General features: G+C 42.3%; 1 protein-coding gene across 3 annotated transcripts in view; it reads left to right on the top strand.

Annotated features, from left to right (window-relative positions):
* Positions 1-26,970, top strand: part of kif26ab (kinesin family member 26Ab) — a 176,284-nt gene extending 149,314 nt beyond the window's left edge. Inside the window, exons 13-16 of one of the 3 annotated variants that reach the window (XM_067991714.1) lie at positions 21,362-21,555; positions 22,033-22,056; positions 22,217-22,367; positions 25,540-26,970. In XM_067991714.1, the coding sequence (XP_067847815.1) occupies positions 21,362-21,555; positions 22,033-22,056; positions 22,217-22,367; positions 25,540-25,718 (548 nt within the window). In that variant the 3' untranslated portion in view covers positions 25,719-26,970. Of the gene's footprint in view, positions 1-32; positions 1,709-21,361; positions 21,556-22,032; positions 22,057-22,216; positions 22,368-25,539 lie in introns of those variants that run through there. The other 2 variants (XM_067991715.1, XM_067991716.1) reach the window with 2 other exon arrangements.
* The last annotated feature ends 420 nt before the right edge of the window (positions 26,971-27,390 follow it).

The raw sequence follows: 27,390 nt of genomic DNA, 5'->3' as shown, positions 1-27,390 counted from the left end.
TAGCTTGTATATTGTCCCTTTTGTCTCGACAGACGAGATGCTGTTCTTCTTCAATTCATACGTCATTCAATGCAAAAGAATTTGTCATTTCTGAGAGCACAACTGAGACACCAGAGAGCTAGGAATCCATTAGTGGAAAGAAGTCATTGGGGCAGTTTTTCAAACTTGCCTCCTGGGTGTATTTTAATGAAAATAAAAATCGGGTGGTGCCTATGATGAGGGAGCTGATCAGCAGTGCCAATTTTACCCCCCTGTTGCAAGTGGTAAATCTATCCCATTATCTGGCACCAAATATTATAGGAGTAATTTTCCAACTTTGGACAGCCAGTCGAGAGCCTCGCCTGCCAAGAGTGCCACCAGATATTCGGGCATATGCTAGGCATGATTTGAATTAAAGGTTGAAAGTCAGGTGCAGCATGGGACTGACGCTCCAATGTGCTCCTGGTGTGTAAGGCTCCCTGCTGGAATGGCAAAGGTTGGAAAATAAATATGCAGGGAGGGGCATACATGATCTGCCACTGAGCAATGGGAAGACTCATCCCTGTTGCCTGATCCTACACCGAGATTGCTTGGAGGTATCTCAAACATTCAGAAGTTCTGCACTCAAAAACTAGGGGACCAGTAAAGAACAGGAGGCAGCTACCAACTTTAATGCATGGCCTGACATCCCAGAGCAGCATGGAGAGCGAATACAATTTCCCACTGTTTATAGCAGGCATGTTGGTGTTAACGCGATTTGCCTGCTATGCACGTTTTATGATTTAAAGGGGTGGCGCTATTACTATTGAACAAGACTGTAGCAAATCACTATTGAAGCTGTAACCCCACACTGCTTAGGGGGGATTGAGTACACAAGGTAATTGCATCTTAACGAGGTGCTATTTACTTATTGAACATGTTTGTTATTGCAGTCAGTGCTGAGCAGTGCAAGCTGTAACCTGACATCAGTTAAAGGTGATTAAGTATACAAGGGAATTGCAATTTAATGAGGTGTGAGCTACTGAGTAAACACCTGTTTCTGCCCGAAATACATGGGAGCGCTCAACACGCTGTAAGCGGCAACATTGTAATTAACTATAATGGAAATGGAAAATGGTCGCTGCTTTTTGGCCGACTTAAATGATTAAACATGGGTAGTTTAAGTGGTGGGAACTGTATGTAGCTGCTGAAGCAGGCCATTTTCAAAACCCATGCTAATGTGTGATCTGAGACCACCCAGATGCACATTGCTGTGGTTCACCTGGAAAATATTGTGTAGTTTGGTTGGACAGAGTTAACATTGTAAATGGGTCCTCTAGTTAATCTACTACTGCAAAATCAGGAACCCTCCTCCATGTTGCTCTGAGGTGTAGCCACTCAGATTTTAGATAAAACTGAAATCCTTTCCACGGGACCAGCATCCACATGAATGGTGGAACATCCTTCGATGGACATGACTTCCAAAAGCCTGCCAGCTAAATTTTTTAAACTTTAAATATATGAAAGAAGCCATGCATTAGTTGTTTCTGATATGGGGATAAAATTGTTGATTAACACTGATTAGCTGTTAAAATATTTTTGCACAGAAATGTGAAATACTGGTAGAAATTGCACTTACGATATATTTGTGTCTTGTCCATATCATCTATCCAGTTGTACAATCTATCTAAAGGTAGTAGTGAGGATAACTACAATGTACTCTACTTTTCTAATGAGCAATAACTTATTCACTTGTAATATTTTTCTAGTTATCACAGTAAAGTAGGTCTATTCTTCTCATTTATGTCTCCAGTGTTTTTTTTAATGTCTCCATTGTCATTTTATTCTTTCTCTAAGCTAGTTTTAAAAAACACCTAAAGCATAGACCCTTCAGCAGATATGGAATTATAACAGCTTCTCGATTGTTCAGTTCAATTTGGCACGGTTTCTCTGAGGGTCCTGATAACATGATGGTACTCAAGTGGAAGGTGTCCTACCTGACACCAGTAGCAAAAGCATAGTAATACAATCTACATACATGATGTACGTGTGCATTCAGAATAGCACAATATTGTAATATTCACAGTGGATTTGCAACACGTAGAGCAGAATTCAGAAATATGCCTGTCAATCATCTGTTTGGATGAATGATGGCTGCTCATGCATTATTATATCAGTTACCTATTTTCAATACTGCCATATTTTGCATAATTAGAAATAAATTTCATCCCAGTGACTGGTGTTAAATTGAGTGTAGCTAAAACATCCAGGTAAATTTGTCACATAATGATTGCCTGGCTGAAGGTAATTGATTCCATTCTCAATTAATTAGCTTAACTGCTGTTTTTCATCCACCAGCCTTAAAATGTTACCGCCCTGTTAAAATTATGCCTTGAAGTATGATATTGCTTTACGACTGCTAAATAGCACTTTTACATAAACATTATCTGGTTTAGGTGGGTGTTAAAATTATTGCCGGGTACATTATCACTCCCACATAATGCAAAGAAAATGACCGACAAACGACCAGTCTTCCATTGAAACTGATCTTGAGCAGTCTCTGAGGTCAGAGGGGAAGCAGTAACAGATGGAAATTGATTGGTTCATGAATATTGCTGAAATTCTCATACCTACCCTCATCCAATCCAGACTTGACGACTCTAACACACTCCTTGCTGTCCTTCCTCCACCTTCTATAAATTCCAGCTTTTCTAAAAGTTGTGACACGCATCCTGTCTCGCACTAAATTGCACTCAGTCATCATTCCTTTCTCGCTGACTTAATGACTCTCATCCCACAATGCATTACAGTTAAAATTTTTATCGTTGTCTTTAAGTCCTTCCATAGCCGTGCCCCACCTGATTTCTGCAATCTCCTCCAGCCCCTTATCTATTTTCTCCCCACAAACTCAGTATCTCTGACTCTAGCCTTTTGTATATCCTCCCTACCTCCCTTCATCCTATTATTGACAGCAGAGCCTTAGCCTCCTGGTTCCATCTCTCTGGAATTCCCTCCGTAAACCACTCTGCCTCTGTATCTCCCTCTCTACCTTTAAAAACCTTCTTAAAACCCATCTCATCAACCAAGCTTTCTGTTACCCCACATAACCTCTCCCTTCCTGGCTCAGTATTTGTTTTCCTTATGCCTATCTTTGAAGTGTGTTGGGCTATTCTTCTTTATGTGGTGAAGATTGAAAATTACCCCTTTTGTCTTTCTCTCTGACTGTCCCCAACTCAAAACAGCCGTAGACAATCTTTTTTCCACAGAGACAAAGCCAAAGGTAAACCTCTGGCTCTCCAGCTCTCTCTGTTAAGGATTGGCTCATTGAGATACCAGCCTAAACTACCACCTCCCTTCTTGCTGTGCGGGCTATGGTAACTACATTCCCATTTTGCTAGGACTCCAGCTATGCTCAATGAATGAAACTTTATAGGTACAAATATCTCTAGCAGGTGGTGGATAGTTCCCATTATCTCAAACTAATGTCGTATGTGAGAATTCATGGGAGTTAAACCTGTGTGAACTGAACTTAATCTCATAGCAGCATCATCATATAAATTAATGCAAAAATCTCTTCTATGCCAAATAAGCATGAACTTGGAAACGTGACACTGCTATACATGGGAGGGAGATTAAAGAAAATGGATAAAAGAAATAAAGGAATGTACAACATGCCATGGTGTGAGAGCTAGGAGATGTGATTCCTTTGTTTGAAAAGGGATTTGAGAAAATTTTTAAAAGTTAAGAGGAAAGTGGAGAGGCAAAGGAATTTTGAAGGGGAATTCCAGAAATTAGGGCCAAGGCAGTTGAAAGCCCTACCACCAATGATGGGATGAAAGGGAGGAGGATGCACAAGAACTTGGTCAAATTTCAGGAGGAAACTCAAGGCCAGAGGAGGTTCTAGAGATAGGGTGGAATGAGGCCACAGAAGGGTGCGAAGACAATGATTAGGATTTTGAATTCAATGTATTGGGAGTCAATGAGCCAATGTACGTCACCGAGGACAGGAGAGATGGGAAATTAGGACTTAGTGTGGGATAGGATATGATCAGCTGAGTTTTCAACAAGTTCTTGGTACTGAGAGAGGACAGAAGGGATTTAAATAGAAAGTTTGAGGAGAAATTGGCATAGAGCTGGGAGGTGACGACACGTTCAAAGAGCCTGAGGAGGAAAGGGAAGTTTGAGATGGGGTGGTAGTTGGAAAGGACGAACGTGTCGAGGATAGGCTTTTTGAGAAGGGCGGTTTTAAAAGTAAAAGAAATGGTGTCTGAGCCCATAATGGGTCCATTACCCATCATGTCTTTAGTTGGAATATAAAAATCCCTTTATGCTCAGCAAACCAAGTTTTTTTTTTATCAAGACAATTATGGGGGTGAATTTCTTCAGAGGTTCTCCTGCTCGGCCATTGTAACATCAGTAGAGGAGCTGTGGAAAACCCAAAAAATTTGATGCCATTTTTCCAGAGTGCCTCTTCCACTGAAGTTACAGTGGATGAACGGGAGAACCATCTTAGGAATTCAGCCCCTTATGTGTCAAAGCCAACCTTTCTGCTAATTCCTTTGAAGTAGAGTTTTCCAGATGCACTCCACCATTCTTTGCATGCACTAGTGGATCTCCCTTAGTGCTGCTGTTGAGGAAGGGGTGAGGGAAGGTGGGATTTTGTGATGGAGATGGGGGGAGTGTTCACATATCCACTGAGAGGATTTGGAAAGAAATTTATCAGAGAATGGGTTAAGAGACAGTGAAGTAAGTGTTCTTTGATTATTTCCAAGAAAATGAATCAATGAATAGTGCTTTTCTTATTTGTACCTCTCATATAGGATAATTTGTACCTCTCATATAGGAGAGTTACAAAAGTAAATAATGAACATGGGGGATCCAGCCAGCTCAGGACCATGTGGCTATGTAATTCTTTTGTCCAGTAAAGTGGTGTATGGTATGGGGGAAAAGTAATGATTATTGATCAGGTTTAGTAAGAATCCAGGGCAGCCCAGGATCCCAGACACCTAAACCTGAGCTAGACCACTAGGAGTATTAACCAAGCAGAGTAGTATTCATGAGAGAGGGTGAGGAGAGTAACTGAGATGGATGGACCGGGGGTGCCTATCTCTGTAACAGTAAATAAGTAGCTTTAATAATTGTTAAATTAAACAGCCCCTTGTAAATACATTGTTTACACAACTTTTACTTCCAAAGGTTATTGCATGAAAAGTTCAAGGACTAAATTTTCTGCCTCTGTTAACTTTCCAGCAAATCTGGGGCAGGCGTGGGCAGAACCTTGTTGCATCCCTGCTTCCCCCTCATTTCATGGTGGGTGGAACCACTGGCCTAAAATGCATTCCCCCCATACGAGGGTGGACAAAGCCAATTAAACGTAAATGAGGGAAATACAACCCTTACCACGTTTCTTGCCATTTAGCCATGTTGAACGCTGGACGCAGGAAGTGAATGTTAGGCCTCAGTATTCAGTGGTTGGTGGAAGGGGTCTTGGTGGTTTCAATGAAGAGCTTCCTGTAAAAGTACTCGAAGCTCCATCAGCAGCCAGAACAATTTTGACCAAAATAATTATTATTTCAGGTAGCTCGGTGGTTCTTCTGCTCTGCCTGGTCTCCGAGGGCTGCTGCAGCAAGTATCCACCCACAGTCTTGTGCGACCCCCCGACTCTCTCCACTCCTGCATTCAAATTACCCTGGGACTGGAAATTTGGGCAGGGTTAGGGGGCATCTTTGTGGTGCGACGTCCTCCAATCAGAAAATCCCGGCCCCAAATTTCAAGTTATATGTTGTTTCGATGCTTTATTTGGGAAAAAAAAATGAAATTCTGTTTACACTTAAAGCCCCAATGATTTTTTCCTGCTTTTGTGCTGCCAGTACGTTTCTGTCATTGGACATAGGGAGCGAGAATGGAGCTTACAAATAGCATAATCCAGGCCTGTCTTGCTATTAAGACAACAATTCTCAAAGTTGTAAGCACCGATGCAGACTTAGAGTTGTGTTCTGTTACCTTGTTTAGTTTGTTCATCCAGCCAGAGAGGTCTGTGAGCTCAAGACCTAGCTTCACACAGAGGGACTTGCCTCCAATTGAAAATGTTGTTAGACACAATTTTAAACACATAAGGAGTGAATTTTTCATGGGGCTCCTCCCAACCGTCCCCTTTTCTCAGGGGTTTCCGTGGCTCTTGTGCAAAAGTTGGCAGACAACTTTTTAAAAATTTTTCCCCACACTAGATTTATTTTGCGCTGCAAATATTGTACATTCAAACAGTACCAGGCTTCTTACAAAATATCAAATTTTGCCCTAATGGAAAATTTTCATCATTCCCTAATTTTGTGACTAAATATTCAAAAAATCGGTGAGATGCTGAAGGCATTGTTGATTACCACCTCCTTATACAGTGTTTGAACTTTCAACATTACATTTCCGGTCAAAAAGGCTGACATTTTGCAAAGGCTGAATTGTTTCTTTAGTCTAGAACTGTTTAATCTGGCAGTGCAGAACCTTTTCAGATTCGGAACATCTAGTCAGACAGTTGGATTTTGGTTTAATTGGATGCTCAAACCTATAATATTTAATTATTAGATTTTCCACCTCTACTAGCAAATTCAATTAGTACATGGTGCAAAAATAATATTACGCACTAGCTTCAAATATTTACAACAGCAAATATTTACCACAGCAATTATATCTCGATGATTTTAATAGAAAAATGTCTTCAGAAATATTATCCTGTCTGAATATTTGTCTTCCATGTAAGTCTGTCCAAGTTATTATAATAATGGCTTCCTGTCTAAAAATTCTACCTGCAGATTCTAAGTGTAGACAAATCCACTTAATGGTAGAATTTTCATGATTCATATCATACACCCGTAGGAAACTCAAATTCTTATCACACACTGTAGATTTTACAAAAATTATATTTTTCATTTAAGTGAAATGTGAGACGCAAATTGTCATGCTAAAATATCAGCCCCCATGGGTTGAACGGTTGGTGGCAGACAATTATAAAAAAGATACAAAATCCCATGGGCTGCCAATTAGACAGCTTTTAGCCTATCTGGAATAAGCTGCTATCTGTTAATTGTTGCTAAGAAAGAATGACCAAGAGTAACCTCTGACATTACACTATAGGACTGATGCTAAGTTGCATTCCTTAAAGATACAACTCTTTATTATTGTCTAATTTACTTTGAGATCCATGCGATAATTTGGGTGGAATAAATAAATGTGCTAATGTGTATTGTGTGGAGCTGCTCCTAAGGCATTTTTATGGCTGTTATTTTTGTGCTTGCTAATATTTTGCAATTCAAACACGTCAGACTGCGTGTATACAAACAACTTATTATTTATACATTTAGCAACATGGACAATGGATGGAAGAGGAAACTGTGCTCCATTTTTATTGGTTCTAGTATATAACCTACTCAATACATGGGTGTGTTATTAGCAACACTTTGGAGATTGAAGATCAGATTTCAGGGCTGATCCAATTTCCAATTGCAAGTTTAAATCAGCACAATTCTCACATCTGGGTGAAGGAAAGGGAAGGGGAACATTGATCTTTTACTTCTGGGTCATGGATTTGGGCCAAGATTGGATAATATTCTTCTCTCTAATGGGTGTTGAGGATCCTAAGTAAAGAGAGTTTTGGTACTCAATCCAGTTGCGAATATAAAATAATACATAGTTTAGCACTAAGTGGACCATTTCATTCAGAGCAACTGAAAGATGGAAAATATTGAAAATGCCACATTGATGCTGTAGGGGTGAAACTGAGGCAAAGTCATGGTGGGATAAATTTGGAGGTAGTAGTAGGGGATGAGGAGATGCAGTACACTTGTTTAACCTCTAAAAAGGAGAGTTTGTTAGTAAAAGCGAAAAGAAAATTCATCCCTAGCATAGTTACATTTCACCAAAAAGATTTCAGATCTAGAGGATAGTCACCTCTTGTAGATAATTGACAACACTTTGGCTGATTAGAAAATGTACTTCAACGAGTAAAATAAATGTAGAAGTAATGCCTCATTTACCTCGTGGAACTGCCTTCAATGTGGGTAATGTAACTCAGTCGTCCTGCTGCTGAACCTGAACTATTTATTCTGAAGGGTAGAATTGGCAACATCAGAGCAACCATGCTCTGTTGTAAAGTTGCTCTGAAGTTGTGAACACAACTTTAACGTTACTGTGCATCTCACACCAAGACAGTTAATGTTTACTTCTGGCTGTGGATCTTTCCTAATGTCAGGGGAAGGATAATACAGGCCAGCAATGTGGAAACTCTGCATTACTGGCATTTACAAGCAGGCTGTGGGGTCAGCCCTCCAAGGACCAGAGCCTAAAATGGTGACCAGATGGCAAATGCCACCAGTGCGAGCTGTTTATAATTGCTGCCAAACAACACTTTTCATCAGAGGCAACAGGAAAAAACCCAGTCCAGGAGAACTGTGTTGTTTCCAATGAGAGTCGAGTTATTTATTTTGATGAGTTATTCTGACAATGCTGTTGCTTTCTGAAGAGCAGTGTAGCATGAAGAGTAATAGAACTTTTGCTACTAGAGCTCTCCGATGGATTAGCTGCTTTAAGCAGTGAGTGCCTAAGCCGTACATACCAGTAAGGTTTCAAGTTCAAGCCCTGGTCTGTGTTGAGTTAGCTGATGTCAACCAGGATGGCAGTAGATGTGCTACAATTGGCTACAGTGCCTTAGGATAGGGAGGAAAAATTGGCCTGAATTCTTCCTTTTGCTACAGCTGCAATAAGTACATACATCAGGATAGAAAGGGCTCTTGGCTGTAATACCCCAAATGTTCAAATACAAAGGGGAGGAAGTTATGCTTCAGTTGTACAAAGCCATGGTCAGAACCAAGCTGAAGTATTGCATTCAGTTCTGGGCACTGCACCTCAGGAAGAAGATATTAGCCTTGGAGGGGGTACAGTGCAGATTCACCAGAATGATACCGGGGCTTAAAGAGTTAAATTACGAGGACAGGTTGCATAAACGTGGCTTGTATTCCCTTGAGTTCAGAAGGTTGAGGGGGTGATCTAATCAAGGTGCTAAAATGACAAAGGGATTCGCTAGGGAAGATGCAAAGTATTTCCTCTGGTGGGGGAATCCAGAACAAGGGGGCACAATCTTAGAGCTAGGCCATTTAGAATTGAAATCAGGAAGCATTTTCACATGAGGGTAGTTGAAATATGGAACTGTCTTCCCCCAAAAGGCTGTGCAGCAATTGAAATTTTCAAGACCGAAATCGATGAGTTTTTGTTAGGTAACGGTAACCAAGTTTGCTGACAACACAAAGCTAGGTGGGAAAGTATGCTGTGAGGAGGACACAGAGTCTGCAAAGGGATATAGACAGGTTAAGTGAGTGGGCAAGAAAGTGGCAGATGGAGTATAATGTGGGGAAATGTGAGGTTATTCACTTTGGTAGGAAGAATAGAAAAACGGAATACTTTTTAAATGGTGAGAAACTATTAAATGTTGGTCTTCAGAGAGACTTGGGCATCTACGAACAAGGAAGACAAAAAGTTAGCATGTAGGTACAGCAAGCAATTAGGAAAGCAAATGGCATGTTGGCCTTTATTGCAAGGGGGTTGGAGTAAAAGAGTAAGGAAGTCTTACTACAATTGTACAGGACTTTGGTGAGACCACACCTGGAGTACTGTGTACAGTTTTGGTCTCCTTATCTAAGGAAGGATATACTTGCCTTAGAGTGGATGCAATGAAGGTTCACTACATTGATTCCTGGGATGAGAGGGTTGTCCTCTGAAGAGAGATTGAGTAGAATGGGCCTATACTCTCTGGAGTTTAGAAGAATGAGAGATGATCTCATTGAAACATATAAGATTCTGAGGGGGCTTGACAGGGTAGATGCGGAGAGGTTGTTTCCCCTGCCTGGAGAATCTAGAACTAGAGGGCATAGTCTCAGGATAAGGGGTCGACCATTTAGTACTGAGATGAGGGAGGAATTTCTTCTTTCAGAGGGATGTGAATCTTTGGAATTCTCTACTCCAGAGGGCTGTGGATGCTGAGTCGTTGAGTATGTTCAAGGCTGAGATAGATAGATTTTTGGACTCTAGGGGAATCCAGGGATTTGGGGATCGGGCAGGAAAGTGGAGTTGAGGTCGAAGATCAGCCATGATCTTATTGAATGGCGGAGCAGTCTCGAGGGGCCATATGGCCTAGTCCTGCTCCTATTCCTTATGTTCTTATGTTCAAGGGATGTGAATCAAAGGTGGGTAAATAGAATTGAGGTACAGATCAGCCATGATCTAATTGAATGCTGGAACAGGCTCAAGGGGCTGAATGGCCTACTGTTCCTATGTTCCCAATGTCGTGTCATAATCAAAAAAACTTCCACAGAAATTAATATTGATCACGGTATGATTAAAATTGCTGAAGATTCATTCAGCATTTTAAGACTGTCAACATACCACTGAGAATGTCACATTGGAATCTCATTCTGTCATTGGCAGTCATTCATTTAAATAATGTTCCTGATGCTGCTGTAATGAATGGTCACTCCAAAGCTTACTGCACTGTAAAGGTGCAATTCTTAATGACAAGTATTTTAAGTAAATCAGTTCAATTGTATTTATGTTTACAGCATTTAATGGCAAAAATTATCTTCAACGCTTGATTATCACATCTGATTGCTTTAGCACTCCATTTAACTTCATGCCTAGAACTATCTGGTTAAAACCCTGATATACTCACCTTCTCATATTATTGTGCAAGTACATATCAGACAGCGATGAAAGAACAATAGAATGACAGGGCTTCAATATGTTATTTTTTGCTTGGTGACCTTAAAAAATAAATAATACCTGTTGCTGTCATAAGAAATAGAATCAGGAGTAGGTCATACGGCCCCTCGAGCCTGCTCCGCCATTCAATAAGATCATGGCTGACCTTCTACCTCATCTTCACTTTCCTGCCCTAACCCCATATCCCTTGATTCCCTTAGTGTCCAAAAATCTATCCATCTCAGTCTTGAATATACTCAACGACTGAGCATCCACAGCCCTCTGGGATAGAGAATTCCAAAGATTCACAATCCTCTGAGTGTAGAAATTTTTCCTCATCTTTATCCTAAATGGTCGACCCCTTATCCTGAGACTATGCCCTCTAGTTCTAGACTCTCCAGCCAGGGGAAACAGCCTCTCCGCATCTACCCTGTCAAGCCCCCTCAGAATTTTATACGTTTCAATGATATCACCTCTCATTCTTCTAAACTCCAGAGAATACAGGCCCGTACTATTCAATCTTTCCTCATAGGACAACCCTCTCATCCCAGGAATCGATCTAGTGAACCTTCATTGCACCACCACTAAGGCAAGTATATCCTTCCTTAGGTAAGGAGACTAAAACTGTACACAGTATTCCAGGTGTTGTCTCTCCAGAGCCCTACATAATTGCAGCAAGACCTCCCTACTTTTTTTTACTCCAATTCCCTTGCAATAAAGGCTAACATACCATTTGCCTTCATAACTGCTTGTTGCATCTGCATGTTAACATTCTGTGATTCATGTACAAGACACCCAAATCCCTCTGAGTACCAACATTTCTTAGTCTCTCACCTATTAAAAAATATTCTGCTTTTCTATTGTTCCTACCAAAGTGGATAGTTTAACATTTCCCCGCGCTATACTCCATCTGCCACCTTCTCACCCATTCACTTAACCTTCTATATCCCTTTGCAACCTCTTTGCGTCCTCCGCACAGCTTGCTTTCCCACCTAGCTTTGCATTGTCAGAAAACTTGGATACATTACACTCAGTCCCCTCATCTAAGTCATTGATGTATATTGTAAACAACTGAGGCCCAAACACTGATCCCTCTCAGTGAGATGGCATAGATTTAAGGTGAGAGGGGAGAGGGGAGAGATACAAAAGGGTCCAGAGGGGCAATTTTTTCACTCAAAGGGTGGTGAGTGTCTGGAACGAGCTGCCAGAGGCAGTAGTAGAGGCGGGTACAATTTTGTCTTTTAAAAAGCATTTGGACAGTTACATGGGTAAGATGGGTATAGAGGGATATGGGCCAAGTGCAGGAAATTGGGACTAGCTTAGTGGTATAAACTGGGCGACATGGACATGTTGGGCCGAAGGGCCTGTTTCCATGTTGTAACTTCTATGATTCTATGTCTCTCAGCAATCTTATAAATCTTTTAAAAGAAATCAGTTAAGCTAATTCCGCTATCACCAGTTTTAGAAGTTATAAAAACAAAGTAAAAATGACCAACGAATGGCTCCGCAAATAACTGGCCACTATCCTGGTGGAATCAACGCTGACCCCAGTGGAGTTTGTAGGGCCTGATGAGGAGCATCAAATTTGAATTGGGTAGCAAAGCCAGCCCCATGCAGCCATAGAATTGGGGGTGGGGGAAAGAGATGGGTTGTCCAGGCCATCCCCATATCCCATGGATCCCTCAGCCTCCCATATAAGGGATCCGTCCCATCCTGAATTTTAAAAAAATTGGCCAGTTTTTGGAAGAACAGACCGCTTCCCAAGATTGGACTTCCCTCCCCTCCCCCCTGGTGGGGTCCACTTTCGCCCATCTGGAGGAAAATATACTGATAAATATTAAAGTAGATTTATTGTCTTTAATAAAAAGCCAAATGACATGTATAGATTGAAAGCTATAAATTACCGGCTTCCAGTCTTGTGTCAGCTCCCAATTGAGCCGGGAAAGAGCTCTGGTGTAGGGTGTCCCCAACCATGGCTCTGCCTCTAGGGCAGCTGCTGATGTTGTTTGCTTTGTAAGGGATGGATGGCGGTTCCACTCCTTACAAGACTGCCTGGAAAATCCCAGAAACGGCACAGACCTGGTGATGTTACAATGGGAGTCTGGCAGAACCTGGAGGAATTTCAAAGTCAGTCGTTTTTTCTTTGGCAGTGTGGGTGAGGGAGGAATGTTGTCCAGTTTACTGGGATAACTCCTTGCTTTCTAAATAGTGCCATCTGATCTTTAACATTCACCTGAAGAGGCAGGCAGGACTTTGGTTTAATGTCTCATCCAAAGGACAATGAAGCACTCCCTCAATCCTGCATTGGAGTGTCAGCCTTGATTATGTGCTCAACAATTGAGAAATGAACCCATAACCTGCTGATTTAGAGTTGAGAGTGCTACCAATTGAGTCAAACTGCTACAGTAGAGTGTTAATGCAGATTGAATGAAACCCAGCATAGTCACATTACAGCTTTCAATTTATATATGTTATTGGCCTTTTATTAAGCACAGCAAATCTATTTTAATACTTTCAGTCTATAAATATATATATATATATATATATAGTAAAGACTTTGTGCACTTTGCATATTTAACCAGACATACATTGAGACATCAAATTGTAAAAATGTCGACCGCACTATATATTGAGGCAATCAGGTCAGTATAATACTCTGGTCCTGAGAGGAGGAAACGAAAAGACAAACAGAAAGCAAGGGTACAGGAATCATTTTTAATTCTTTGAGATAGTATTAGGGTCGATCATTGTCTTTAGCAAAGTATGTTGTGGGATGTAGTGTTGTTACCTTTTCCCTCACCTTGTGCTAGCCTTTTTGTTTTTACTGCAAGGATGCTGGTTATTGAAGAGATGTTAGTTGAGCAGGGGCAGCTCATATAGGCTGACAGGGAGGCACTCAGACTGCCTGGCATTTCTCCTGTTCCAGGCAGAATCTATTATGTATTGCCTCTTCCAACTAGCAAACGTTGCACAAGTGTTTCATTCACCCATGTATGGTGGGAAAAACCATGTTGTGTGGGAAAAGGATGATGTATGGCTCCAATCTATATATTATATGGGATTTATGGCCTCCAGACAGCAGGCCGAGTTGAGTTGAGTCTGAGGAGGCATCTAAGGCCAATTGTGCTCTTTGTGGCCTCTCACACTGCTACCCAGAAAGGCTCGATACATGATCATAATCAGAATATGTGGAGCAGTGTGAACATTTGTAAACAGACTGAGAAATGTTACTATGTGAACTGTTTTCCTAACTCTGTAACCTCTTTTCCATAGGTGATAGCCTTGGTGACCAAACCAAATGCATGCACAGTACTATACCTTGCCTATGCTTAAATGACTTAATGACAAGTTGAATAAGCAATTCATTACATCTCTATTAATTAACATTTGTAATTGATTATATTATTTGTAACTGATTGAATAATAATGGATACATAAAAGCAATTACAGAACAGTAACCTTATCAAGGAAATCAGAGGTGATAAATCACTGTAGCCTTATTGTCACTGTTTACAATGTCATCTGAATCATTTGATGAAGTTGCAATTCTCAAATAGCTCCCATATCTCTGCGATTTTTAAATTTTATATATACTGGAGTTGCAGAAAAGACCAGAAATCCTTGTGTCTTGTGTCAGGGTGTGTTATAACTGGACTAATTGGATAGCTCTTTCAAAAGGCCGGCACAGGCACGATGGCCCGAATAGCCTCCTTCTGTGCTGTAAAATTCTGTGATTCTATTCGAAGTATCATAGTAGGTACAGCACAGAAGGAGGCCATTCAACCCATTGTGCCTGTGCCGGCTCTTTGAAAGAGCTATCCAGTTAGTTCCATTCCCCTGCTCTTTGCCCTTAGCCCTGTAAAGTTTTTCCCTTCAAGTATTTATCTAATTCACTTTTGAAAGTTACTATTAAAACTATTGTACCTTATCAAATCTCAGAAATATTACAAAATGCTTCTTGTATAAAGAATTACTTTAAAGTGCAATGATTGTTGTTATGAGCCGTTTTGCACACAGCAAGATTCCATAGAAAGCAAATAGATGAAAGTCTAGCTATTTTGAATTTGGTACTGCTGCTTGAGGAAGGAATGTTGACCAGGATACTAGAACTCGCTGCTTTTTTGTTTGAAAAGTGGCATAGGACCTTTAACTGAAGGAATAATAAGGTGGTGCAAGTACTGCAAATACACCTATTAATTATCAAGTAGATGTCCAGAAACAAGAAAGACAGTTCCAGTAATTGAGCCCTAAGGAAGGCCTAATTACACCAAGGGGCTGAGATTAGAATACCAAAAGAGTGTAATCCCCACAAAGATCTTTCAACTGTTGGAGGCTCTGACCTGAATGTCACAAAAATAAATAGGCCCCGAATTTGTTCAGGTCACTATCAAGACATTGACCTCCAGCACTGACCCCACCAGAATTTGCAGAATGGGAGGGCAGTGGGTGCATCTCTGACGCTCGCCTGCCCTATGCTGTTGGAAACTCCAGTCTTGTTCTGCCTTTTTTGGGGGCAGGGGGTAGTTGCTCAGGCCCCCCTCCCCAACTCAACACTGGTTTGATCAGCTCCCTCAGCTAGGGGGTCAATCTGGTTGCATCCCTCCCATACGACAGGGTACAGGCCACATGCCAGGCTTGTACCCACCGGTGGGGCCCTTGTAGAAGCCTGAACACCTCATCTCACTGGTTCTTCCACATGTCACACAAACCACCGGATCCCAATTGAGGAACAGGAACTCCTAGCTTTGACAGCTCCTGTTCCTACCCCAGGCCTGTCATTTGCCTTGTAAGGGGCAAACAGAAGCATTTGGAAAAGGTGGAGACACGGAGTTATAACGAGAACCTGGTGGAATGGTCAAGGAATTTCAGAAATTATAGGAAGGGAAATGAAAATCAGGCAGTTTATATAATGGGTGGCCGATCCACTTGGTTGGTTTTATACCTGGGTGGTAAGTTGAAAATCTATCCCATAGTATTCTCTCAAGGACACAATTTTGATTGAATTTTTTAGTCAAAACTTGTAATGACTTGGATCCTTACCTTTACCTTTCTCACAATAAACCTCAGTAATGCCAGTCATGATTGAGGTGGCTAAATTTTGGTGACGGTCCTGACCTAAGATTTAGAGCATGTGGCAAATTTTAAACCTTGCCAGACCTCACTGTTTGTAATTACAAACTTTGGTTTTCTGACCTGGATTTTCTATTGTATTGGCCTAATTCCCAGTCTTTGCCATAGTCTTATAAGCACATCGATCCTGAATTTCTGAAGGGGATTTCCTGATCTCTTGCCATTGATGCCATTTTTCCAGGGGGTTTCGCTGATCATTGCCGATGTTGAGGTGGAAGATTGGGACAAGCCTATGGAAATTCAGGGCTATCCACCTATGATATCAGATCTTATAACCCAAGAAGACCTGCACCATACGGGTTGAATTTTCACTGGGGTTCTCCTCTCTTGCCTGCCGTAACTTTGGCGGAAGAGCCATGGAGACCCTGGAGAAATGGTGTAAATAGCATTTACATTGGGCCAGATTTTGCCCACTGCTCGCCATTCAATCAGATCATGGCTGATCTTCGACCTCAACTCCACTTTCCCACCCGATCCCCATATCTCTTGATTCTCCTAGAGTCCAAAAATCTACCCATCTCAGCCTTGAATATATTCAGTGATTCAGCATCTACAGCCCTCTGGGGTCGAGAATTCCAAACATTCACAAACCTCTGCGTGAAGAAATTCCTCATCTTCTCAGTCTTGAATGGCCGACCCCTTATCCTGCGACTATGTCCCCTAGTTCTAGACTCTCTAGCCAGGATAAACAATCTCTCAGCATCTACACTGTCAAGCCCCCTCATAATCTTATATGTTTCAATGAGATCACCTCTCATTCTTCTAAATTCCAGAGAGTATAGGCCCATTCTACTCTACTAGTTGTTTTTGGCACACTGATAAGGCTCTTGGAAAGCATTTTTCAATGTACTTGATATTGCACACATATCTTTTCAAACATTTGGTATCCACTGCCATTGAACTCCACATATACCTTTATAGAAGAAATTGGCTTTTGACAATATACATTTTCTGTTGTCCCATAGAAAATTCACCATAGATCTTTTCAGATGGCAAAAAAAAGAAAAAGACTTGCATTTATATAGTGCCTCTCATAACCTCAGGCTGTCCCAAAGCACTTTACAACCAATAAAGTACTTTTGAAGTGTAGTCACTGTTGTGATGTAGGAAACGCGGCAGCCAATTTGTGTACAGCAAGCTCCCACAAACAGCAATGTGATAATGACCAGATAATCTGTTTTAGTGATGTTGGTTGAGGGATAAATATTAGCCAGGACACCGGGGAGCACTCCCCTCCTCTTCTTCGAATAGTGTCATGGGATCTTTTATGCCCACCTGAGACGTCTCAACCAAAAGACGGCATCTCCAACATGCAGCACTCCCTCAGAATCCACAACCTTCTGACTCAGAGGCAAGAGTGCTACCACTGAGCCGAGGCTGACACCTACTTGATTAGGTTTCTAGTAATCCAGTGCAATATGTCAGTGAGCTGATGCAATTTTGAGTAGCTGGTATTAGCTCAATAGCAAGACAAGGCAGGTGATGTGATTCCATTGATTTTCACAGTTAAGCTGTTAAAAAATTAATTATGTTTTCTAGATTACTCTGTTCCACACAGATTCAAAAACATTTTGATGACGTAAACGAATTGAGTAAAAAAATTTCTCAAGCTAAAAATCTATATAGTGAGATTTGACGTAGCAGTTCAAAATTGTAATTTGCTTAATTTTCTATTTTAAATTTTCTTGCGTGCTGACTAGGAATAGACTTACATTACTGGTACCAAACGTAGTAATTTACTAATAATAAAACTGTATGGGGTCGATTTTTGGATGTCCGAGCGGGTGCGTTTGTGGTGGGGGGGCTGCTAAAATTCGGGATTCCCGGGGCGGGTGCGGAGCCCAGCTCCAACCCGCCCACTTTAGGGTTCCCCTTAGATGCGCGCAGCCCCGGCATGCGGGACTCCCACCAGCAATTAAAGCCGGCGGGATCCCACTTAAACAATTAATTAGATAGTTCAGGTCGTTTGCAGACCTGATTTGGAGGATATTTTAGGAGGGGTGGAATTTTCGTCTCAACTGAGCGTGTTTCCCGTACTGGGGGAAACACTCCCAGTTGAAACAGATGTGTTGCAGCCACCAGCCTGTGGCAGCTGCAAAGGTCCATTTGACAGGTTGTGGGGGGAGACCCTCACTCATTGCAGGAGGCCACTCTGTCACTTTGGACAAAGTTTGGCCTGCACCACCCTCCTCCTAACACAAACATTCACAAACTTAGAACCTCAACCCCGGTGTGCAGACACATGTACCTATCTTGCAGACCCCCTCAAACATACATCTTCCAGATGGGGGCCGCCATAGCTGCAGTCATGACCTCCCCGGAGGATGAACAGCATCACCAGCCTCGCCGGCCACGCTGTCCACCTCTGACACGTGGAGCTCCACAACAAAGTGCTGTGACACATCCACCTGCACAGCAGGATGGAGGGCAGCCGCAGAGAGAGATGCATCGCAGAAGGCTCTACCCTCGTCACAGGGTCTACAGACCGAGGCTCAGCTTCCTGGTCCTCTCAGAGGAGCAGTGCACACGGAGGCTCAGAGTCACCTGACATGTATCGTGGACATCTGCAGCCTCCTTGATGCCAAGCTGCTCCCGGCTGGCACGAGCACCATCTTCTTACCTGCCGCTATCAAAGTCACCACTGCCCTCAACAACTTCTCCTCCGGATCCTTCCAGGGTGCCACCGGGGACATGGCCAGCGTCTCTCAGTCGTCTGCACAAAAGAGCCCTGCAAATACACCTACACCCACTCTGCAGTGACCCAATGGATGGCATCAGGTGTGGGTCTTCATAGTGATCCTCAGGAAAGGGAATTATTGCACAAACCAGACAAGATTTGCAAAGACATGGCAGTAGTGGCGATAACAAATTTTAATGTGCTTGGCAAAACAAACAAAACTAAATGAAAAACATGACATTCTGTCATAAACTCTTGTGCATCCCCTTTGTGCTCACAAAACTTTCACCTTACGTTTACGGGAACCCTACGTGGTGCTACCTCTGTGGCTTCAGCATAGGTAATGGCAGGTTGCTCTTGTCCATGCTTTGCGCGGACGCCCTCTAGGTTTCGGTGCCCATGAGGGCCCCTCCAGAGACTGCTCCACCTGCACCTGTGCAGGGGCAGACTCGACCACCTGGAGAGGAGGCAGCGTTGTGGGTACTGGTTGAGAGGGGGGGGCAACGGGTGAGACATGGAAGCGCTTTGCGTGGTGTCCCCACTTCCATATCCCCTTTTGCTATCATCCCTCTCCTGGGCCAGGCCCACATCACTCCTTCCACCCTGCTGGACGACAGTTTGGAGGACTTGTGTGAAGCCTTGGAAGGCCAGTGGTAAGGTATCTGTCAGCCTGTTTAAGGCGGCAGAATGTTGCTCACCCTGATTCCGAACGGCCCTTGTCAGGGCCTGAATGGACTCATTATTGAGCCATGCTTGAAGCTCGATGGAGGCTAGCCTTTCCTCCATCGCAGACATTCCTGCACCTACCCGCGACACTATCTCAGAGATGCCTTCACGTCCCTGTGACAGTATTCCATTGACGCCGGAGTTGGACTCCTCCATCCTCTGCGCGATTCTAGAGAGTGCGCATGGCAACTGTTCCAGTACCTCGGCAATGTGCTGCTGGCCCTTGATAACACTCCTTTTCATGGCTGGCCCCCAGGGTTAAGCATCTGGGTCCAGCTGAGCAGAGCCTGGAGAAGAGTGCTCCCACCGACACGGACTCTTCACGGCTGCCCCTGCCACCAGGGTCTGCTCGTTCTCACGTGTGTGGTGACTCACCATGTGCAAGCCCAACTAAGTGAGGACGGGGACCCACCGAGGTGTGTGTATCTGCGCTGGTGGATGGCTGGCTCAGATGTGACTATGCCCCCTCAGAGGCCGGCAGGTCCTCTGAGGAATCGCCCTCTGCAGTCACGGCAGTTGCAGATGGCCCTGCAAGAGAACAGAGAGCAATATTAAGCATGTGGACAGATGTTGAGGTGCTGCAGATGCCTAGTGATGCTAAGATCATTTGCTATCATGAGTGCTGAGTGTTAGATTTCTGTCACCAGCCGCTTGTGCACTCCCAGTCTCGGCGTCCGCCAAGGACAGGCACTCCAGCATGCGGCTTATTTCCATCGCCTGCTGCTCCACGTCTGTTAGGACCACCTGGTGTGGCGGGACCCCTCTGGTCCTTGCCCTCTCCTGGGCATTCTGGCACCTCTTCTCCTATCAAGGCAAAACACAGAGAGGCGTGATTGAGTGATGGTTGCATGGTGACCCGCTGCATGCATTGGTGTGGGTGGGGGTGAGCGTGAGGGAGATGCATGGGAGGGTGCGCGTGAGACATAGCCATGAGATTGTATGAGGATTGGGTTGCGTGGTAGTGTTCGAATGGGAACTGGGGCAGTGAGTAAGTTCAGGCAAGGTGAGGATGATGGTTGAGTGGATGTGAGGAGTGATGCGAGAGCGTTGTGGTGGCAGTGCAGAAGGAGTTGTGTGGTGGTGGAGGTGATGTGGAAGACGGAGTGTGGGAGAATGCGTAAGTATACTCACTTTGGCTGACCTGGTTAGATCATTAAAGCGCTTCCTGCACTGCACCCATGTTCGGCTGACATTGCTGCTGCTTCTGACCTCCTTGGCCACCTCCAGCCAGGCCTTCTTGGTGGCAGAGGGAGGCCACTTCCTCCCATCAGATGGGAAAAATGTTTCCCTCCTACTCCTCACCCCATCGAGCAGCACCTGGAGTGAGGAGTCAGAAAACCTTGGAGCAGCCTTGCCTCTGGCCTGCTCCATTCTATTATTTTGGTTCTTTGCTGCAGGAGGAGCACTGGAGGACTGCCCCTTTAAATATGGCTTCTCCTGTTGCCAGCCTGTGATGCGGGTGCGCAGTGCGCCCGCTGCGCAGGTCTGGAACGAGAAACCCGGAAGCACACGTAAGTACCTTCAATTAGGCTGCGATCGCGTGCAGAGCACCTCGATTTCACTGGGCGCGTTACCCACGTGCCCAGTCAACCCCCTCCTCATATCGGTCCCCATGTGTCTGATTCTAGAGTAGGCTAAATGTTTAGGTTTATACTTGAAAACGAAAAATGTGCAGCGCTATGGGTTTAGAGCAGGGGATTGGTACTAATTGGACAGCACTTTCAAAGAGCCGGCACAGCCACGATGGGCCGAATGGCCTCCTTCTATGCTGTATGATTCTATGATTTAACGAACACACTCTGTGTATCGGTACTAATCGGTACAGTTCACCAGCCGAGCTTTCAAATGTGTTCAGGTTTCGATAACAGAGTCTGAATTACACTCAGATAGATTTACGGCTGACTCATTAAATTTGACTTTGTGGTGGAGAAAGCGCAGTCATAGTTTCAGTAGTCAAGGTGAAGGCATTGTCTTAATGCTGTTAGACTTGCTCTGTGGTCTGAAATGAACTCCTGCCATTAAATCTTTGTGATTTCGTTCACAGATTGTTCTTTTCTATGTGTGGTAGATCAAGGGGAAATCTCACCAGAAGTCTAATTCAGTAAACAACGGTTTATGTTTTCATTTTAGGTACCCAGCGCCGTCGACTTATTCCAGCCCCTCTACCCGACGCTTCATCATTGGGACGGAAGCCAACGAGCACCACTGGGCAGTGGGTGGACCTGCCACCTCTGCCAGGCACCCTAAAGGAGTCATTTGAAATTAAGGTTTACGAGATTGATGATGTGGAACGGTTACAGAGACACAGGCAGGAGGAAAATGAGGTCAGTACATTTAGTACAACAACTTTAGACAATCTAAATTATAGTATCAGTGAGGAATGGCTGCTTAAATGGAGACAGAGCACAATTACGTATAGGAGATTGACTGCAATTAAATGACTATAATTATTAATTTTACAACGCATATGTTGGAATGCCCTTACAAAGAGGAGATAAAAATAATTACTATTCACAATTAATCATGCTTAGCCAAGAGAGGTGGTGTAAGTGAAGAAAATCTATGAATATATTATGAGTGAACCTTTGCAGTCTTTGCCTGCTATATCAAACTTTATAGCCATTCTGTGCCAGGGTCATTAACTCCTTTACAGATGAGAAAAGGTGTGCTCTTTGAAATTATATTACATCAGCAGTATTATAATCTGATTTGCTCCCAATTAGCACAATATCCACGGTCATCTTTCTGCAGAATTTGTCACCTTAACTTTTCTTTCTTTTTCTTTGTTATTAACGCTATAGGAACCTTTCCAAGATGTTGACAAGGTGAGACCCGCAGCAGATTTGTTTCCCTTGATAGACTACTTCTCCCCCGCCCCCACTTTGAGTTCATAAAAATGTTAAAAATGTAGAGTGGAAAATTCAAATGATTTGTAGTTATTTCGTTCGGACTGCTATAGAGGATGATTTCTTTGTGTCCTGACAGGGCCTGTTGTACTTCAACACAAAGCTGAAGCTCTTGGAGAAGCGTCAGCAGCGCATAAGAGAATTAAACGCAAAGCACGAGTTGTTGATAAAGGAGTTGGAGGATACCAAAGGCAGGCTGATGATGGATCCTGATAAATGGAAATCAGAGTGTAAGTACCTTAGTTTCCTCTGTTCTATTAACAAAACAACAAGATGGGGATGAGGAAGATAGATATGCATCCTTTATATAAATACCAGGTTCATTTATTTTGCTTTCCAATCAAAATGCAAATAGTAAGTTAAGCAGAAAATATACGATGATACACTAAGTGTGAAATATGCACACATGTACCGAACCCCAGGAGTCAAACTAAAAGGATACAAAGGGCATGCCTAAATGATTCTCTGGTTTTGAAAAGTAATCATATCACACATCAGTGATTCCAGGTGCAAACCTCTATCAAATAAGCATTCACTTGCCAATACTTAAGGAGCAAACCGAGGATTTTATGTAAATGCGATCAATCTAATTCATTTTGGAACCATGGAGAGTAGATTGTTTCACAAAGGAAGAGCTCCCATGCAGATTTCAACAACGAGAGGCAAAAAGGAAACAGTTTAAGCATTAATACTGCACATTAGGTGGAGAACCAACCATTCTTAATCCAAAGGAATAACTTATGATTCTGAAAGAGGGCTCTGAGAACCGCAGAAGTATACTGAAGCTGAATTCTGCAGATTTTGCCGAGATTGGCAGAATCCTAGTTCTTCACTGTGGAAAAACATTGGTACTTTTTAGTAACTGAAAAAAGGAAATTTTGTCAAGTACATTCCTGTGTTCAGAGAATTGAATTTTTATAATGTGATTCCAGGTGCAATCATTTAAATATTGATGCCTGATTCAAGAGTGACAGGAGGGTAAATGTCCTGCTGCATCTAAAATGGCCCCAAAAAACTTCAGGCCCCACCGTGATGACATTAGAGTGGTGGAATGGGCACCGCTGACCCCTACTCTTGACACCAACAGAGCATCCAGAGTCAGTGCGGGGGCAACTAATTATCATAATGCCAGTAGTAGTTCTTGTTACGCTAGCAGTTCATCTTGGGCACCCCTAGAGGTGGGAGGTGCAGAAAATTCAGCAGGACAGCTACACGGGAGACTGCTACAGATGATTCCGGGATCTTGCAGGCCATGACCCTGGCCTGTACACCCCAGTAGGACCCATTTCTGCCCCTGAAATTACCTTGATATTAAGTTGTTCCTGTGGGTAGAAAGAAGGAACTGTGGGGTATCCAGCGGGGAAGCAGTCCTGTCTCCTCTGATGTAATTGGCCAGGTTTGGGGTGGATGGAAGTATCACTCACCTCAGGCATCGTTGCAGAGTTGCAGAAGGTCCTCCTCTGAGCAGATGTGTCTTGTCTGATTTTCTGCCCCTCTTGGGCCTACTCCGGCAGAGTTACCTGCCACCCATTACATCAGGAGCTGCAAGGAAATTCAGGCCAACGTAATGATGAAACTGCTGTTAACAAACAGTTCACTGGGGTTGCCCTGATGGTTCAGTTTACTCATTAGATAGCCGAGCTGTAGAGAACAGGAAAGTTCCAGGTTTAATTCCCAGTTCATAATTAATTAGGTGCCCAGCCAGGGTGGTAAATTGGGTTCCGTGCTCCCGAGTTAGGAAGGGGAAAAACAGGCAGGATCCTGCTGCTGATCTCTATCTAGTGATCCCTGCTGGAAGTGCTCACACGTGGATATCGGGTAAGACAGGAACAGGCTTGGTAGTGATGACTCTTCTGGTAAATAGCCCACCACCACTCTCTCATGAATAATCGGTGTTTAACTAATTTTTTTTCCAGCCATTTTCCCCCCCTCCTCACCTAAAGATGTTGATTCCTCGCTGGTGTACAGTTCCATGGGTGCTGGTTGCCTGCCAATACTTCACTTAACTGGCCATTATTCATCTTTGGGCCTTGACATTGGCCTGTGTGACTACAAAGCCTAAGTGAATCTTGACTGCTCATTCTATCATGTTTTTTAAGTGGCGTACACCAGGATTGAATGATATGTTTCATTAAGTTTTGACATATGCTACAGAACCTAACACCTGTGTGGAAAGGAAAAGGATACTTAACAAGATAGTAAAGAATTGTCATTCAGTTACTGACATTTTGTACCCACTATTTGGCCCAAGACTAATTGTAAGATCCTGCAGGCATAATCTGTAGATATTAATCTGTTACATGATTGTGAAAATTAGTGTTGCTAATTCAATAAAATATATTCTATTCCCTGTTAATGAGTAATGAATGAATAAGACATGCTAAGTTTTTTTTAAAAATAACTGTTGCACAGTCTGCAGATGACTAATACAAAGTTATGACCGTCTGTCATAGCTACATTGAATCAAGCAGGAATAAAAGCCTGTATCCAGCATGCCATGGATTTTCTGATTATTTGGTATGGATAAAGAATAAAATTAAATAGAAGGAAGTAATTTGGTGTGTGGTATAGAAATTACATATCTGCTTCCTTTAGCAAGTAATTCTATAATGGATTTACTCTTTCAATTTGTTTTTTTTTAAAAAGCCCTGTGATTTTGTACTTTAAGGAAGGATTGCCCAGAATTTCTGTGGAGGTTTTCCTAAATACCTGCTGTAGTTTTGGTAGAACTACTAGAGAAACAAATGTAAATGGTTAAAAATGCTCGTTTAGGCCTTTGCTCCAGGGTTTGTGTGGAAATTCTCCCCGATGATACTTGTTGACTATTGCAGTATCATTCACCTTGAATTTCTGAACAGAGGGTGCTAAATGGTGTGCTTGGATGGTTAAAAAAACAAATACCTGAGAATTGCTATGTTGAAAACTGAGTAACAAAAAAGAATTTAACCTTTTTCTATCCCGACTTTCCCACAAGTGTTCCAAAAGAAACACCTTATTACATTCTGCCTTGTGGTGTGCCAGGATGTGGGGGTTGCCCTACAGTTTCCCAAGGAATAAATTCCTAATCTCAGTTGCGCCATTGAGTAGAGGCCAAGGGGAAGGAGGGATAATCGAAAACCGAGTCATTCGTGGCTGTTCTTATGCATCATTTAGTGACTGATTACAGAAGAGTATTGGCAGAGGTTGCTTCATGCCAACTCCTGCTGAGGATTAGTACAAAACTGGGGGTCTAAAGTGAGGGCGAGAAATTCATTAAAAAAGAGGTAAAGAGAAAGAGACCAATCGCCCATAGATGCTTCACATATATGCTTAGAATGTTTAAAAAATGGTTTTGAAATTACAAATCTTTGTGCATGTGTCATCTGTGTTTGCCTGAACTGCTTGTACTATCTTTGCTAACAGTCGAGGTTGACCTAGACCTGGATAAAGAGTCCCTGGAGTACCTGGAGGCACTGGAAGAGGTAACCGAGGAGCTTGAGCAACGTGTCAACCTATGCAAGTCAAGGATAATGATGGTGACCTGTTTTGATATTGGTATGATCACAGAAGTGAATGATGGACTGAGAGAAGTGCAAGTTTAAAGACGGCCACTGGTGAGAAAGCCTAAAATCAGGTCATTCTACCATGAAAGCAGGCAGCGTGTGAAGAAAAAATATTTGAAGGAATTCTGTTCGAGGGGAGGTTGGCGATGTGGAGACAGAAGAAAGTGGCATAAAATGTTGAGGGAGAGCTGATGTGGTGACAATGAATCTCGATGACGAGCTGTGTAAATCAATACAGTGCCTCAGAGCTTAAACAGATGAAAGCTTAAACTGTTCATGCGAACAATTTCCTTTCCCTGAAGGAAGAAAGAAGGCAACATAAACCAAGAAGAACAAAGAACTGAAAAACCTTAAAGTGCCTTTTTGATTCACTTGATTTATTTGCATTGGTGCTAGTAAAGAAACCAGCATACCTAAGTAAACACTGAAACAAATTGCTTATTTTATATTGTATATTGTATTTATATGATATATGTAAAAATTTCATTGTAGCAAAGCAATAAGTAAATTATGTTCGCATCCCTGACTTTGCCTTCTCGTTTAAAGGAGAGCCGTTTATATGTTTTCATTTTCAAAATGTTCCCGTGTACATTAATATTCCATGGTATTCTGTTTTATCAGTGTTTTTTTTAAAGTTTCATTAATTGAGGCATGTTATAAAATGTAATGATTTTTTGGAGACTTTTTATATGGAATCTTGTCTGTTTTTGGGCCATTTCTTTGTACACATTGCTATTGATGCAGAAGGGTGGAATAAAATTCCTAGTTTTTTAAGCCAGTCATAAATAAATCAGTAAAGAGGTTACTGTGCCAAATAACCTGAACTGGTGATATCAGCAGCGATCCAGTGTAGCCAGAGTGACTCTGCACAGTGAATCCAATATTGTAAGTTATCAATGATCAAATTTATATACTCTTTTTTAAAAACCAAAAACAGGTTTACAAAATAATAACAGTATTGATTTATGAAACATTTGATTCTGTCGTTTAACAATATTGCATCTCAGGATTACTTCAAAAAAAAACAAATTTGATAGAAGAGGTATTTACATTTGAACACATTACATAAAAGTTTATGTAAGATTTTCTTTTAGTACTGGACAACAGCCACTATTGTGATGAACTATTGCCAAACAAAAACAATTTTACATGAAAAAATAAATACAGTATCAGAATTCATAGTGAATGATATTTTCTGACCATTTTATTTGTAAAGGTTTTTTTCAGAATCTTTGTATAAATGTATATTATGGTAGTTGCAGTAGCTTTTATCTGTGAATAAATGACATGTCCACTGGTAGTAATATTTCTGCTTCATAGTTATAATTTTACATTAAGAAAACATCAAGATGTACATCCAGTATTGTACTGTCAGTTTTAAAAGGCTGTATTATATTTGACTGTGTATTTTAGAATATTCTAGTTTTACTGTATTTTTACTCAGTGAGTAACTGCAGGGAAGTTAGGATCTATGTTAGTTCTGAGGGATCCAGGAATGAAAAGGGAAACACTAACACGGAAGCAAACTCAAGGACAAGAGAGGGCCATTGTAGTTCATCATTGTGTGTAGCACTCACTAGATCGTCCAGCTGCACTTTGAACATCCTTATTGGGCCAGACTTTGTTGTCAAAATAACGGCAAGAGTAATGGTGCTCGCTGTTATTTATGGATAAAAAGCACAACAACTTCAGGCGAGGAGCAGATGTACGG

Source organism: Heptranchias perlo, chromosome 10, assembly GCF_035084215.1.
Source record: "Heptranchias perlo isolate sHepPer1 chromosome 10, sHepPer1.hap1, whole genome shotgun sequence".
Lineage (NCBI taxonomy): Eukaryota > Metazoa > Chordata > Chondrichthyes > Hexanchiformes > Hexanchidae > Heptranchias > Heptranchias perlo.
Note: the sequence above shows the minus strand (reverse complement) of the source record. Positions and strands in the feature narration are given on the sequence as shown.